Source organism: Dermochelys coriacea, chromosome 8 (genome assembly GCF_009764565.3).
Source record: "Dermochelys coriacea isolate rDerCor1 chromosome 8, rDerCor1.pri.v4, whole genome shotgun sequence".
NCBI classification, from domain to species: Eukaryota; Metazoa; Chordata; order Testudines; family Dermochelyidae; genus Dermochelys; species Dermochelys coriacea.
The window spans coordinates 3,178,932-3,192,845 of record NC_050075.1 but is presented as its reverse complement, the minus strand read 5'-3'; the positions used below and the strand labels follow the sequence as shown (position 1 = coordinate 3,192,845).

Here is a 13,914-nt window from a genome sequence, read left to right as displayed (position 1 = left end):
TGGGGGAGGGTGGTGTGGGGGCGCGCGCTGGGGGGAGGGTCTGTGGGGCGCTGGGGGAGGTGGGGGTGCGCGCTGGGGGGAGGGTCTGTGGGGTGCTGGGGGGAGGTGGGGGTGCTGGGGGAGGGTCTGTGGGGGCGCTGGGGGGAGGTGGGGGTGCGCGCTGGGGGGAGGGTCGGTGGGGCGCTGGGGGGAGGTGGGGGTGCGCGCTGGGGGGAGGGTCTGTGGGGTGCTGGGGGGAGGGGGGGTGCTGGGGGAGGGTCTGTGGGGCGCTGGGGGGAGGTCGGGGTGTGGGGGGGGGGCTGTGGGGCGCTGGGGGGAGGGTCTGTGGGGGCGCGCGCTGGGGGGAGGGTCTGTGGGGCGCTGGGGGGAGGGTCTGTGGGGGGGCTGTCTGTGCGGGGGTGCGCGTTGCGGGGGGGGTGGAGCAGCCTGTCGACCGCGGGGGGGGGCGGGGGGGGGCGCCGCGGGGAGCTCAGGAAGTGCACTGGCTGCAAGAGCCGTTTCCTGCGCTTTGTGTGCGGCACCGAGACAGGCGGCAGCGAGAGGCGGCGGCTCCCGAGCATCCCCCCCGCGGCGGTAAGCGGGGGCGGGCGGGCGGGCGGGGCGGCGGGGGGGCCCCGGGCCCCGCCGGGGAACCCGCCTCTCTGCGCCCTGCCCGGGGTGCGCGCCCCGCGGGAGCCGGCTTCGGAGCGGGGCTCCGGCAGAGGCTGGGCTGCGCTGGGGCGCCCGGCGGCCCCTGGCCGGGGTTGGTTTGATTTTCGTGCCGCCGTCGGGGGGGGGGGATTTGGGCCCCCCCGCAGACCCCCCGGGCGGGTGCTGCCGTTCCCGGGGGAGAGGGAGACGGGCCCGGCTGAGCCGGGGCCGCAGCGGTTCCCAGATGATCCATCCCAGAATGCGCGGGTACCTGCAATATTCACCGTCTCCGTTTATTCCGGTGCGCGCACTAGGCAGCCAAAAAAGCCTATTTTTTTTTTCCCCCTTTTCACTCTGCACGGAAAATGCGATAACCTAGAATTAGTGGTTGGAAGGAAATGCTGCAACCTGGGGGAGCCGGGGGAGCAAACGCCTCCTGGCTGCAACAGCAAACCACAGCTGCTCCCCCCAGTTGCTCATGGTTTAGGAATAATGGCAGCTTTTAATTCGAGAATTTTAGCAGAGAGATGCTGCACAGACGCACTGATTTGGGTGTATATGAATAACGGGAATGCGCCAGCGGAAATCGGATGGGATGCACAGTGGGCATAACACCCAGAGTCGGAAGAGAAAATAACAGGAGCAAGGGACTGGCAGAGGTGAACACCCAAACAATAAATGGAACATCATAAAAAGTATTCCCCTAGTCATAGCGTTCCCCTGGTTCTACTGAAAGAGAGTTGGCGGAAGAGGTTGCAGTTTGAATTGAGGGTGGAAATTATGGACATGAACTTTGTGGAATACGTGGTTTTGCAGACCGTATTTTTGGTTCATCACTAGACCAGGCAGAGAGTTTGCAGACCTTTTTTTCTCCTATCATTTAAACTCACAGCCACTTTTCAGCCCATGAGACGTTTTCAAAACAAGATGTGCAAATTGAGTTGAACTTTCAAAGCCATGACGTTTGAGTGGGTTTGAAATAAGGGGAAACAAGTTAACTCCCACTCTGGTGCCAGTCAGGTCCTGAGTGAAAAGAAGTGATTGGATTTTGCAGGAAATTTCTGAAGGGATCAGGAATGAACAGTGAGAGGCAAACTGAAACCGTTGTGCTTGCTTCTGTGTATTTGCTGGGGTTTGGGGTGGGAGGTGGCATCTAGAGATGAACATTATACTTTGGCCACGAAGAGGATATTGCATAGCTTGGCCCTCTAGTCATCCATTGCTTTCAGCATGGTGGTTGTAGCTGGGGCTTTGGATCACAAGTATCTCACTTAATTGTGTCAGAGCACTAAATCACCTAAGCCTTCCTGCTCTAGGTAGGAAACTAAAAAAACAAAACAAAACATGCTCATGTTATAGATTATGAGGATTGCCAGATGTTAGTCATCTTGACAGATTTCTGGGGCTAGTTTCTGCTGTCTGCTATACCAGTGTAAATCCAGAGTAATTCCTCAGAGAAAGGAATTTAGCCTTGGTGTGCACAGTTGATTTTTGTTAGCAAAGTCTATGTTATCAGGTGATGCCTTCCATTCTCAGACCACGGTCCATGCAACAAACATGACTACTGAGGAACCCAAGGCGGAACAATACAATAATAATCAATAAATAATAATAATTCATAATGTATTAACTTGCATATCTTCAAGAAAAAGAGGAAGTTACTTTTTAAATGATTGACTAACAATCAATGATGTTTCTTTGTCTATGTGTGATATTTAATTTCACAGGAAGTACTACAACTATTTCTTGCCATCTATTAGCAATCAAGATGATTCTTAGACTAAGGCCATGTCTACACCTACAGCGCAACAGCTGTACCGATGCAGCTGCGCCACTGCAGGGCGTCTGGTGAAGACACTCAATGCCGATGGAGAGAGCTCTCCTGTCGGCATAATAAAACCACCATTGCCAATGGCAGAAGCTATGTCTGTGGGAAAAGCTCTCCCACTGACATAGTGCTGTGCTCATGAGCGCTTAAGTCAGTGTAACTTATGTTCCTGGGGGGGGGTTATTCCCACCCGAGTGTCTTAAATTATGACAAACATAAGCTGTAGTGTTGACATAGCCTAATCTAATGTGCTCACCCATATTAGCAACATCTCTTCTTCCCAAAATAGCACTCGACTGTCTTACTTTTGTGCCTCCTGCATGAATTTTTTGGTCAAATGAGTATCTCCGTACCAACACAGAGTATCTGAGCACTTCACAAATGTTGACAAGGTATTCTCCTAAAGTCTTGGTAGAGGAGGGAAGCTTATTTTCATTTTACAGTTAACAAATGGAGGTACAGAGAAATTTAGCACCTTAACCAGGGAGTCTTCAGCATTGCTGGGAATCAAACCCAGGTCTTTTAGGTATCAGACAAGTGCCTTAACCACTAGTTCATCTTTTCTTCCAGAGCTGTGCTCTTTCTCATACATGGCCCACTTTGCCACTCCTCTCTCTGCCTGTTTCCCCATGACACTGCAGCCTGGTCTCTATGGTATTACAGGCAGCAGGACTAAAGGTGCCACCCTCTAGAGTAGCCCTTGCTGTTTCTTTCCTTATCCCCTACCCTTACAGTTGTTTTGGCACCAGCATGAGTCTCATCTGCTGGATCAGGGCAAGCTGACTAGATCAAACAACACAACTCACTTCCTCCCTTTCTCTCCTCTACTGCAACTTCTGGGTAAGCAAATAGCTGGTTCACTGTTGTTGGCTGGCAGGCTGCTTGTGGATATAGTGCACCAGTTATTTGGAATCCTGCCCCAAGTTTGAGTGAGGGTGCTTCTTCATTCCCCAAAATGACAGGTTTCAGAGTAGCAGCCGTGTTAGTCTGTATTCGCAAAAAGAAAAGGAGTACCCGTGGCACCTTAGAGACTAACAAATTTATTAGAGCATAAGCTTTCGTGAGCTACAGCTCACTTCATCGGATGCATCCGATGAAGTGAGCTGTAGCTCACGAAAGCTTATGCTCTAATAAATTGTTAGTCTCTAAGGTGCCACGGGTATCCTTTTCTTATTCCCCAAAAGTTATACTACTCTGAAGAATCAAGACTTGTCTGTAGATCATAGCTAGGGATGTAGCTAAAAGAGACTCTTTGGTCCAAAGACATGTCATGGCAAATACTTCAAGCCTGTTTTCAGCTTTAGGCATAAAATAGAGGACCCACACTTGAATCCCAAGTTGAAATGCCATGTGGATTGACTCATCCCTTTATCCTTTGGAGGAAGATCTATCCTGTTCCATGCAGTTAATTCTGTAGGGTCTTTTTGATGAGAGCTTCATGCCTGAGATCTATCTGCTCTGCATGGGCCTTGAAATTCCTAAAGTATGGCATCCCTTGAAAAGCTGGGCCTGTTGTCCGTGGCCATTGTTGTGCAAAGTGTTAGATATCACTTGTGGCTGAATTTTAGTTGTGCTTTGTTTATATGAATAGATTTATTATTACTGTAGAGTCTACAGGCCCTGGTTCCTTTGTGTTAGGCATTCGACAGCATTATAACAAAGAGACAGTCTCTGCCCCAAAGAGCTTGCAATGGTAGAAGATGAGAGAACCAGGTTTATAAAGCAGTTAGATCAGTCTTTAATAAGGCTAAAGAGGATCTTGGGGATAATGGTAGCATGACAAATGGGAAGGAGGATTAGAGGTAGATATTACCATATCTGAGGTAGAAGCAAAAACTGAAACAGCTTAATGGGACTAAATTGGGGGGCCCAGATAATCTTGATCCAAGAATATTAAAGGAATTGGCACCTGAAATTGCAAGCCCATTAGCAAGAATTTTTAATGAATCTGTAAACTCAGGAGTAGTACCGAATGATTGGAGAATTGAATATAGTTCCTATTTTTAAGAAAGGAAAAAAAAGTGATCCGGGTAACTACAGGCCAGTTAGTTGACATCTGTAGTATGCAAGGTCCTGGAAAAATTTTGAAGGAGAAATTAGTTAAGGACATTGAAGTCAATGGTAAATGGGACAAAATACAACATGGTTTTACAAAAGGTAGATCGTGCCAAACCAACCTAATCTCCTTTTTTGAAAAAGTAACAGATTTTTTAGATAAAGGAAATGCAGTGGATCTAATTTACCTAGATTTCAGTAAGGCATTTGATACCGTGCCACATGGGGAATTATTAGTTAAATTGGAGAAGATGGGGATCAATATGAACATCAAAAGGTGGATAAGGAATTGGTTAAAGGGGAGACTGCAACGGGTCCTACTGAAAGGTGAACTGTCAGGTTGGAGGGAGGTTACCAGTGGAGTTCCTCAGGGATCGGTTTTGGGACCAATCTTATTTAATCTTTTTATTACTGACCTTGGCACAAAAAGTGGGAGTGTGCTAATAAAGTTTGCAGATGATACAAAGCTGGGAGGTATTGCCAATTCGGAGAAGGATCGGGATATTAAACAGGAGGATCTGGATTACCTTGTAAACTGGAGTAATAGTAATAGGATGAAATTAATAGTGAGAAGTGTAAGGTTATGCATTTAGGGATTAATAACAAGAATTTTAGTTATAAATTGGGGACGCATCAATTAGAAGTAACGGAAGAGGAGAAGGACCTTGGAGTATTGGTTGATCATAGGATGACTATGAGCTGCCAATGTGATATGGCTGTGAAAAAAGCTAATGCGGTTTTGGGATGCATCAGGAGAGGCATTTCCAGTAGGGATAAGGAGGTTTTAGTACCGTTATACAAGGCACTGGTGAGACTCACTAGAATACTGTGTGCAGTCTGGTCTCCCATGTAAAAAAAGGATGAATTCAAGCTGGAGCAGGTACAGAGAAGAGCTACTAGGATGATCCGAGGAATGAAAACTTGTCTTATGAAAGGAGACTTAAGGAGCTTGGCTTGTTTAGCCTAACTAGAGAAGGTTGAGGGGAGATATGATTGCTCTCTATATATATCAGAGGGATAAATACAGGAGAGGGAGAGGAATTATTTCAGCTCAGCACCAATGTAAGAACAAATGGGTATAAACTGGCCACCAGGAAGTTTAGACTTGAAATCAGACGAAGGTTTCTAACCATCAGAGGAGTGAAGTTTGGAATAGCCTTCCAAGGAAAGCAGTGGGGGCAAAAGATCTATCTGGCTTTAAGATTCTACTTGATAAGTTTATGGAGGAGATGGTATGATGGGATAATGGGATTTTGGTAAGTAATTGATCTTTAAATATTCAGGGTAAATAGGCCAAATCCCCTGAGATGGGATATTAGATGGATGGGATCTGAGTTACCCAGGAAAGAATTTTCTGCAGTATCTGGCTGGTGAATCTTGCCCATATGCTCAGGGTTTAGCTGATCGCCATGTTTGGGGTCGGGAAGGAATTTTCCTCCAGGGCAGATTGGAGAGGCCCTGGAGGTTTTTCGCCTTCCTTTGTAGCATGGGGCATGGTTGACTTGAGGGAGGCTTCTCTGCTCCTTGAAGTCTTTAAACATGATTTAAGGACTTCAATAGCTCAGACATGGGTGAGGTTTTTCATAGGAGTGGGGGGTGAGATTCTGTGGCCTGCGCTGTGCAGGAGGTCGGACTAGATGATCAGAATGGTCCCTTCTGACCTTAGTATCTATGAATCTATGACATGGAGAGCACAAAGTTATAATGAGCTGATACTGATCAGCATGAGAAGCAGCAATCACAACACACCAGCTGCTTATCCATTGTTCAGAGGGGTTTTTTTTTGGTAGGTATCATGGCAGAGGAGGGTTTTAAGGAGGATAATGTGGTGATTTAGTGGAATTTTGTGAGGCATTCCTCCCAAGCATAAGGGGCAGCATAGGAAAAACCATAGAGGTGCTTGTTGGAGAATTTGAGAAATGCGTGATGGAGATATAAATTGCTTTGAGGATCCTTTGGGATGAAAGGTGCAATTAAATCAAAATAACTCTTAATAGCTTGGGTTGGATCCTGTAATGCTAATGTTTGGCTGCCACTCAAAAGTTTTGAATCAGCTGTGAGGTTTGTAGGATGCCATTTGGTAAAGTTGCCTCTCTGGTCTGCGTGTGGGTGCGGGGAAGAGAATCATCACATGATAAATAACAAAAAAGATAGTTGTAAGTGATTGATTCTTGCTCCCTGGTGCTTGAGTCTGTGACAGATATGGCAGAATATATTTCCCATCTGAAAGATAAAGATCCACCTTGCGTGCATATATTAATGCAGCGCAAAAGCCCCATGTTCACGTGTGATATAATCTACCCCGTGTGTGTGTGCTGTTGTGCTTTCAGCTGACTGCATTTCTGTTGCAAGGATGATCTCTCAGGCATGACAACACAGGAAGCACCTCAGTGAACCACAAATAGAGCTCAAACCGTTTTTACACTGCTCAGTCATCTCTTTTGAACGCTGAATGTCAGAGATCCTGCCTAGGAGGCACAGATGGCTGCTGCTGGTTAATGCTCGATGTTGGCTTTTTGATCACTGACTCCACTGCCATATTCTTGGAAAAAGACACATTCTCCTTAGTTTGGTTTGGACGTTAGAATACAATGGCATTAACTGGCCAAAGATGAGCACCAGACGAATTCACTATTCCAGCCTCAGCATTACTGTTCAAATATCTTGCATTGAAAAGACAAGGAGGGAAATTTTGTTTTGCATCAGGGTCACTGCTTAATTTTCTCTCAAATGTATAGTCTCTCCGTATGGCTTGGGCATTTGCATGCAAAATTCCACAGATTAGAAGAAAATATTGCATAGATTACAGCCCTTTGTTTCATCTTCAGAACAGCCATGGGCAAGTTCCCCAGAGTACAGTACCATGAAGAGGAAGAACGAAAAACCCCTCCCGCAAATAAAATGGTTAAAAAGGAGGTGTTCCTGGCTTTTCAGGGCTATGTATGAATCTACAGTAGTAAAACAAAGGCAATTCAGCAGAAGCAAAGCATCGATCCTAACCCCTAAATCTCCTCAAGCAAGAATTTCTCCCCTGGATGCAAGGATGGGTCCCTTGAGTATCCATCCTGAAGATTATTCAGCTTCTCATTATTGGTATTATTATGGTGTGTTCCAGTAGCACCTAGAGACACGCTCCGCCTCCCATCCAAGATGAGGGCTGCATCATGCTACGTATCCTACAGACACATAGTGAGAGATGGTCCCTGCCCCACAGAATTTATAATCTAAATAGGCCAGACAGACAAAGACTGGGAGGAGAAAGAGCGGCACAGAGCAGGGACGTGCTGTGCCAAGGTCACCCAGCAGGTCGGTGGCAGAGGTGGGGTTAGAATCCAGATCTCCCGACACCCAGCGCAGCATCCCCTCCACTAGACCCTGCTGCTGCCTTACAAACAGACATGGATGCATATTCTTTTGTTCTTGTGCCCATGTGTGTACAGCTGCAATGGCAATCAGGAAAGGGACTGTCCAATTTTACTTTTCTTTCTGAGGAAACCTCTTTGTTGTGCTTTATTGTGTGTAAGGAACATTTCAATTAGCACTTGGACGCTGAGTCTCTGGTGACACGCAAGAGCTTTATTAAATCCTTCTTAATTAAAATCCAGAAGGCCACTACGTCCTCCTCCTTTAAATCCATCTCTGTCATGACACCTACCAAACACTTGACAACAGCTAGACCACTGGTGGGCTGTGACCACGGCTTGTTACGCTAATCCTAACGGTCTCACTATTGCCATGCGCTCTCCTCATCCATTCGTTGTTTCTTCCTGCTGCCTTTTTTCCTATACGTAGCCTGTAAGATCTTTGGGGCAGGGACTGTCTTTGCATTACTTGTGTGTACAGTGCCAGGCACAATGCGGCCCTGAACCTTTATTGGGGGCTGCAGATGCTACTGCAATACAAATAATAATTTCATCTTTCCAGCTGCTCAGTTTGTCTTAAGTAACCAGGTCATCACAGCAACATTTTCAGTTGTTGGTAAATTCCCAGCAAGTGGCACATACAATGACACCTCTTTGTATTTTCTGACTTAATCAAGCCATTTCACAGTTCATGCTTTCGCTAACATGGGCTCACCTTCAAAAACGTTAATAAAGATGTTTGATTAAATACAAAGAAAAGTCCCAAGGAAACTTGAATGGATCTGAGAAGTTTCACAGTGTGTTAACACTGAAGAATTAATTTAAAGGAATATAGGAATTGGGTAATTAACCATTGGAACCATTTACCAATGGACTTTGCTTGAATTTTATAAGTCAAAATTGGAAGTCTTACTGAAGAACAGGCAAAAGCTTGGCTAGGACTTATTTGCCTTGATACAGGAATTACTGGGTGAAATTCAAACACCTGTGTTATGCAGGAGGCATGAATGGTCTTTTCTGGATTTAAAATCTATGACTCTATAAATTGCCAGACTGGATCAGATCCCCGGTCCATCTAGTCCAGTATTCCATCCCCGACTGTGGTCAGCAGCAAATGCATCAGAAGAAAGACTGAGAACCCCACAGTTGGCAGATGTAGGGTAATTTGTCCCCCGAAGGTCTCATCCTAACACCTAGTAGTTAGAATTTGCCTTATAGCTTGAGAAATAACAAGACTACAATAAAGCTGGGATACATGGCTATATACAATGGCCTGCTTCTTTTTTGTCCTACCCACGTTCCCAATCCTGCACCTACTTATGGACGTAAGAAGCAGAGGTGGGTACAGAGCTGGGTTTGGGAACCTTGAAAAGGAGATGCTGAAGGCAATGGAGAATGAGGTTTGGAAAGAGACTGGTGGGAGCAGGCTGGAGAAAAGCACTGCCACTAAGAAAGATTCAAGCTTCCTAGATTCCAAGGCCAGAAGGGACCATTGTGATAATCTAGTCTGACCTCCTGTATAGGACAAGCCACAGAACTGCCCCACAATAATTGCTAGAGCAGATCTTTCAGAAAAACATCCACTCTTGATTTTAAAATGGTCAGTGATGGAGAATCCGCCTTGATCCTTGGTAAATTGTTCCAATGGTTAATTACTCTCACTACTAAAAATGTATGCCTTATTTCCAGTCTGAATTTGGCCAGCTCCAGCTTCCAGCCATTGGATCATGTTATTCCTTTCTCTGCTAGATGTAAGAGTCAATTATTAAATATTTGTTCCCTATGTAATCAAGTTATTCCTTAACATTCCCCTTTTGTTAAACTAAATAGATTGAGCTCCTCGAGTCTGTTAAGGCAGGTTTTCTAATCCTTTCATCATTCTTGTGGCTCTTCTCTGAACCCTCTCTGATTTATCAACATCCTTCTTGAATTGTGGACACCAAAACTGGATACAGGATTCCAGCAGCCAAATATAGAGGTAAAATAACCTCTCTAATCTCCTACCTGAGATTCCCCTGTTTATGCATCCCAGGATCACATTAGCTCTTTTGGCCACAGAGTCACACTGGGAGCTCATGTTCCACCACCATCCCCAAATCTTTTTCAGAGTCCCTGCTTCCCAGCAGAGAGTCCCTCATCCTGCAAATATGGCCTACCCCTCCTCAATCAGCAGGTGCAGTGCCCGTTAGCACTGTCTGGAGCCAAGAGGAAGCTGTTTCTGCCTGCAGCATATCAGGGTGGGAAGAGGGTTTTGACTGTCGCTGTGCTTTGCAACAATAATTTTAGCAGAAGGGGATGGAGGATGAAAGAGAAAGTAGAGTGAGTCAGTTGGATGGGGTAGTTTTGTTTTTAGCAGATGGCCTGCTCTACATGGCTTCAGTTTGAAAGCATCGGGCCTGACTCTCCACTGCCTTGCACTTTGTGTCGTCATTCATGCCGGTGCAAAGTGGGATACAAAATGCTACCAGATAGAAAGGTAGCGCTCTACCTCTTTTCTGCATTGTGTTTGCACAGACAGAAATGAAGAGGTACAGGGCAGTGGAGCATCAGGACCACTATTTCAGTGACACCATGATGTCTGAGTACTGTACACACACCACACAGCTGTATTCCTCTGCGTGTGAGGTGCTAGTATCATGTTCTGGACACACATTTTCTTTTGTCCTTCCCAGATCTGATATGTAAGTCCTCATACTTCACTCTTAGTGCTGAAATCTAAAGGGAAACCTCAGTTCTGAAAGGGGAACTGTAGAGGAAAGATTGAAAATCGAGATTTCATCTCTGGATTCCCCACTAGCCAAGCTGTGGGTGGGTATTCGGCACAAAATTCAGCTCCCAATGAGACTTTTAAAAAGTATTGCTTCCCTTTGTGCAATCACCTTCGTAGTGTATGGATGGCTGATGCAGTGGTTGCAATGAGTCGTCTGATATTTGCGTTTTCACATTCTGAAGGGTCTTCAGTGAACCAGAAAACACCAAAAGGGAGAAGATACTACCTCACCAAGGCTCTCCAAGAATCATAAGAGGGAAAAAGCATTTTTAAAAGGTTGCAACTTATTTCTTTGCTGCATTGCAACCAAGCTCATAACTTGATTTTCACTTTGGCTTCCTTTGAGATTCATTTGAAACTTCAACGTTTCAAGTTCTGTTCAGTGTGCGTGTCCCTCAGTTTGGCGGTTCTCATTTTACAGAGCTGCTCTGAAATTACCTCTTTGCTTTTTGGAGTGCATGCTTCAATCTGACTCATTTACAATGTGTGCTTTCCGTGTGTTGCTGTATCAAACTGTTTTGCACAGAAGAATTAAAATGGCAAAGGATTTCAATAAGCATGGGATTGTCTTCTCCTTCATTCCTACTACGTGCACTGAATCTTAAAAGAGAGGCAGAAAATATGGTAGTTTAAATTTGATGTATGCATCTCTTCCCTTAGCATGTGTGTTAATCCCACAACTGTCAGTGAGAGCTCTGTGTATGTACTGAGAGGAGAATTAAACATTTCATGCAGACTATTTGGGAACCCCCCCCCCCCCGATGTCTTGCAAGTTTGCGGTTGACCAGTGCCAGCTCAGCTAGATGGGTTTTGTTTGACAGGCTCAGACATTGTAGAACCTAGAAGCTAGCTGAATAAATAAAAATATAGGCCCTGATTCTCAATGAGTTCCTCGCTGTGCTGAGCACAGGAAGAGAGGGGGCTGTGCAAAGGCGACTCTTGTTATGTTGATGGCTTGCAATGAGAAGTTAGTGTTTTATGTTTTTATCTTTTCTGGGCAGTTGCCACGTAACATGACTTTGTTTCTTAAAATCCAGAACCTTAAACACACAAGAACTAAAAACAGAGAGAGAGAGAGAGAGAAAGAAAGAAAGAAGGTTGCTCCCCCAAGTAGAGTGGCACAACTCACCCCACCTTCCTTTAAGGCTGGCTCTTTGCAGACTGGTTGCTGTGGACAAAGATTGCATGCTTCCTACTCAATTTGTAGCCTGCAAGCAGGACCAGGAATCCTCTCAGGATTTAAAGTGACAGTTTGTAATTTTTACAGTTTGCAATACACCCCAAATTTAAGCCACCTTTAAGCTTCCCATATTCTGCAGCTCTATGGGCAGAAACACAATGGGGCATTGTGGATCCCAAAAGATAAGCAATAAAAACACAGCAGAGGCTTAAAGATTTGTAGGAAAGCCAGCTCTCACAGCCTCATCTACCTACATCAGTTTTTGGTGCAATCCACAAAAAAAGATGAAACATGCTGTCTCATTCAGGACTCAGCCAAAAGCCCACTGAATTAAATGGAAAGTCTTCTGCTGACTTCAGTGGGCTTTGGATCAGGGCCTCAGTGTGTGGCAGTACAATAGCTAATTGCAATAATTAGCCACTAGACAGATTCAGATCAGGCTCTGGATTGTCAGTCCAGGCTCTCAGATCTGCTTATGCTTGTTGTACTTTGAGGGCACTAACCAGAGATGAGAAACAGGTGCACAGGATTCAGGGAAACCTTCAGAGACAATCTAGCCATGGGGCTCCCATGGGCTTTAAGAGGAGTTAGAGCCCCATGCACCACTTGGCAGATAATGAATGCTTTCCTATTTTGCACTGCATTTTTTCAAAGATACAAGGGTGATAGAAACCCTTTTTATCCACTTTGAACATTCAAAGGGATGAATCGGTTTGTGGGGATTTGACCCCGTGGTTGGTATTTTAAAACCTGAGGCATAGCGCCCTAAGGGCTTGTCTACATTAGGGATTTTTGCACCATTGTCACTATGCTGGTGCATACTCTCAGTGTAGATACATTGCACTGGTGTAAAATGGGGCTTACACCAGTTTCATACCAGAGTAAACAAGAGCAAGCCCCAGTTCACACCAGTGCAGTGCATTTACACTCAGGATTTTGCCGCAATGCAAAAATCTCTCATGGAGATAAGTTCTAAGCTATCGTCTCTGGCGATATCTTTTCATTTAAATACTGAAATATTAGCTTGCTGTTTGGACAGGGCACCTGAGATGGTGCTTGAAATGCAAGCCAGACGAGGAATGGGTTTTATTCTGCTGGGTCATTTCCCTTCACTCCCTTTCTGTGAATTTTTAGCTAATGTTCCCTAACATCGTCTGAAAATCCAGAGCCATGACCACTCACGTCACACTAGAAGATGCCTTGTCCAATGTGGACCTGCTGGAGGAGCTACCGCTGCCAGACCAGCAGCCATGCATCGAGCCACCTCCCTCTTCCATCATGTACCAGGTACGTATCAGCTCCCAGATTTTGGCTTGGTGAGGTGAGGTTTAGAATGGTAACTCCTAATAGGTGTGCATGGTGGTTTGCAGATCAGTATGAGTAAGGGATGAGGAGCAAAGTATTGGAGAAAATACGGGACAAAGGAGACTTATTGCAACAGTAAAAGATCACAAGATGTGCTTTGCTGTGTACAGGTCCTGTTGGTTCCTCTTTCTATGTAGTGCATATATCTTATAATATATACACCAGGTAATATATAGTATGTGGATATTTACTCTCCCCCTCCCACCCCCCCCACTCCTGCCTTCTCGATTGGCTTGCTCCCCATGTTAATGCGTAACTATGTGTGCAGTGATTGATTTGTCATGCATGTAGGATTGCAAAATTTGTTTCACTCGGTCAGATAGAGCATTCGTGCTGTAGCATTAGCATCTAGTACAAGTTATCAGCCCCATGGGCACTTGTGGGTCAAATTTCAGCCCTCCCGAGGCAACCCTGCCATCATTTTTAATTTGTCTACTTGTCAAGTATTTTTACTCCTTCCTGGCCAGCTTCCTGTGAGCACGCTGGAGGGCAGAGCTCAGTTGTCCAGGACAACCCCATTTCAGGAAGCCCACACGGGCATGAATAGGGTTGAGTCTAAAATACCTGGGCTAACCTGAGTCTGGATAAACTGGTCAAGCCTGTTTCCCTATCATGATTAACCCGGGGGTTGGCTGCTAGCCTTCACCACTGCCCTCCACCCTGTCACTCCTGTCCTCAGACTGGCTCTCCCCAGCTACATTGTCCCAGAAATGCACGTGCTGTG

At 45.7% G+C, this 13,914-nt stretch overlaps 1 protein-coding gene across 2 annotated transcripts in view; it reads left to right on the top strand.

Moving 5' to 3' along the window:
* The first annotated feature begins 437 nt into the window (after positions 1–437).
* CYFIP2 (cytoplasmic FMR1 interacting protein 2) overlaps positions 438–13,914 on the top strand; it is a 76,890-nt gene continuing 63,413 nt past the window's right edge. The window contains exons 1-2 of one of the 2 annotated variants that reach the window (XM_038413079.2): positions 438–573; positions 12,960–13,112. In XM_038413079.2, coding sequence (XP_038269007.1) covers positions 12,996–13,112 — 117 coding nt within the window. In that variant the 5' untranslated portion in view covers positions 438–573; positions 12,960–12,995. The remainder of the gene's footprint in view (positions 574–12,959; positions 13,113–13,914) is intronic. The other variant, XM_038413080.2, reaches the window with a different exon arrangement.